The 2,211-nt window shown below is 42.4% G+C and overlaps 1 protein-coding gene across 1 annotated transcript in view; it reads right to left on the reverse strand.

The window, feature by feature from the left end:
* NLRP5 (NLR family pyrin domain containing 5) overlaps nucleotides 1-2,211 on the reverse strand; it is a gene marked incomplete at its 5' end in the record, with an annotated part of 31,708 nt that overhangs the window by 26,409 nt on the left and 3,088 nt on the right. The window contains one exon of the mRNA XM_012808545.1: nucleotides 315-371. Within this exon, the coding sequence (XP_012663999.1) occupies nucleotides 315-371 (57 nt within the window). The remainder of the gene's footprint in view (nucleotides 1-314; nucleotides 372-2,211) is intronic.

Genomic DNA, 2,211 nt, shown 5'->3' on the forward strand with positions numbered 1-2,211 from the left:
TGAGCTGTGATGCCACGGCACTCTGCCCAGGGGGATAGCTTGAGGCTCTGTCTCAAAAAACAAAAACAAACAAACAAATAAAAACAACAACAAAAAAACTAGGGCACAATGGACAATCTGGCTCTGTCCATGGTGCTGATCTCAGAGCACTTAGGAAAGTGACTGACAGCATAGACAAAGGAAGAAAAGAAAACCGGACACCCCTGCCCCCCTACACCACACACACACACACCGGCCACCTGAACTATTACATAGGCTCCTTTCACTCAAATTCCATACAGGATAGCAACAGTGAATAAATTTATTTTCTTTACCTTGTTCTTTTGTCTCTGTAGGTACGGCATCATCTTGTTCCTCAGCTTGTGAAATTTCTGAAAGAGGAGGAGGAAAGGATAAATGTCAATATATGTAAGTTTATCATTCAAATAAGAGATGTCAGACCCCCACACAAAACTTTAAGTTTTAATTTTTGAGACAGTCTCATCGTTTCCTAGAGTGCCATGGCCTCAGTGTTGCTCACAACAACCTCAAACTCCTGGGCTTGAGTGATCCTCCTGCCTCCTATGTAGCTGAGACTATAGACATCTGCCACCACCCTTGGACACTTTTTAGGCTTTTCTTTTTCTAGTAGAGACAGTGTCTTGCTATGTTGCTTAGGCTGGTCTTGAACTCCTGGCCTCAAATGATCCTCCCATTTCAGCCTGCCAAAGTGCCAGGATTATAGGTATAAGACACCATGCTCTTCCCTCATCTTAGTACTGCCAAATTTTGTCTGTATTTAATACCACTGTTAAGTCATCATTTAGTGACTTATAAAACCTAAAGGATACAATTATATCACTGAGGAGATAACATATAGCACTTGAATTGTTAAGCCTACATTTCTATCATACTGTGAGCAAGTTATTGCCTTCAAGATGTTGACAGATATTACTCAGACTTTAGCCTTAAAGGATGCTTTCCTGTCCACCCTGTATCAAAATGAAGGTGACTGAGACTGCTGTTAGATTTCATGGTTAACACTGGTTTCTGAGATATTAGCAAGATAATGACATGCAGGCACCAGTGGGGAATGTACATCATCCACACAGCCTGCATTTCTCCCTGTATTGTTTGCTTTGATTTTATTTTGTTGGTTTGTCTTTCTGTCTTCCAAGTGTAACCTTCTTGAGTATGGGGGATTCTCATGTACTTTGGCTATGGATGTATTATAAGCAAATAGAACTGTGCCTGGCATATAGTTGATGCTCAAATGTTTGGGGGAATGGCACTGAATCTGGTTTTGTGTTATCTGGCTCCTTCCAAACCCTGAAACAAGTTACTATGAGGGGCATGACCTAGTAGGTTCATAACATTACCCAAATTGAGGATGACAGGAACCTCATGAGTTGTAAGAAAACCTTAAGACCATGGAACTCTTGAACTTGGAATAAGATCTATATTACCAGACACTAACAAAACACACCCAGGTCAGTTAGTGATAGAGTGGTTTGACTAGAAAGAACCCTGAACTATCAGAAGTCAGCTCCTGGAGGTATTGCTACAACTATTTCATGTTTTACCACCACCCCCGTACTAACCTGATCCTCCTCCTTGACTTGGTCCTTGGTCAATCTTTGTTTGCTCAGCATCTTCTGGTATTTCAGCCAGTGAATGTTCTGCAGAGAAAGAGGGAGAATAATTTTAATGTCATAGCCATCACCCAAGCCCAGGGATGAGAGAATCCCTGCCTGGATTACTGAGGGCAAGCCTTGGGATATCAGTTTACTCCATGGCTTATCTGTAAGGGGAATGATGGAGTCACTTTCATTTGCCAGCAGCACACTGATGCAGAGATTGAAAAGAATGCTCTGGTTTTGAATTTGTCATTATAAATTTCAGTCCCCACTTTGTGATAATGATGTAGTATATTGTAGTTAAGTGTCTTCAGGACAAACTGCAGGCTTCACCCAGGTGAGTGATGTGCGGGTAAGTACCACCACCTATGGTGGCTGATGTGAGGCATGTAATACCTGTGGTGGGTGATGTACAAGTGTGCAATACCTGGATAGGCCAGGTATCCACAGGATTGGCTGCTTAATCATGGAACTTTCCAGCCTAAGTCATTGTTTTTCTTTTCTTTTTTTTTTTTTTTTTTTGAGACAGAGCCTCAAGTCCTCCCCCCGGGCAGAGTGCCGTGGCACCCCAGCTCACAGCAACCTCCAACTCCTG

Source organism: Otolemur garnettii, unplaced genomic scaffold (genome assembly GCF_000181295.1).
Source record: "Otolemur garnettii isolate 467f Iridium unplaced genomic scaffold, OtoGar3 scaffold00091, whole genome shotgun sequence".
Taxonomy (NCBI): Eukaryota; Metazoa; Chordata; class Mammalia; order Primates; family Galagidae; genus Otolemur; species Otolemur garnettii.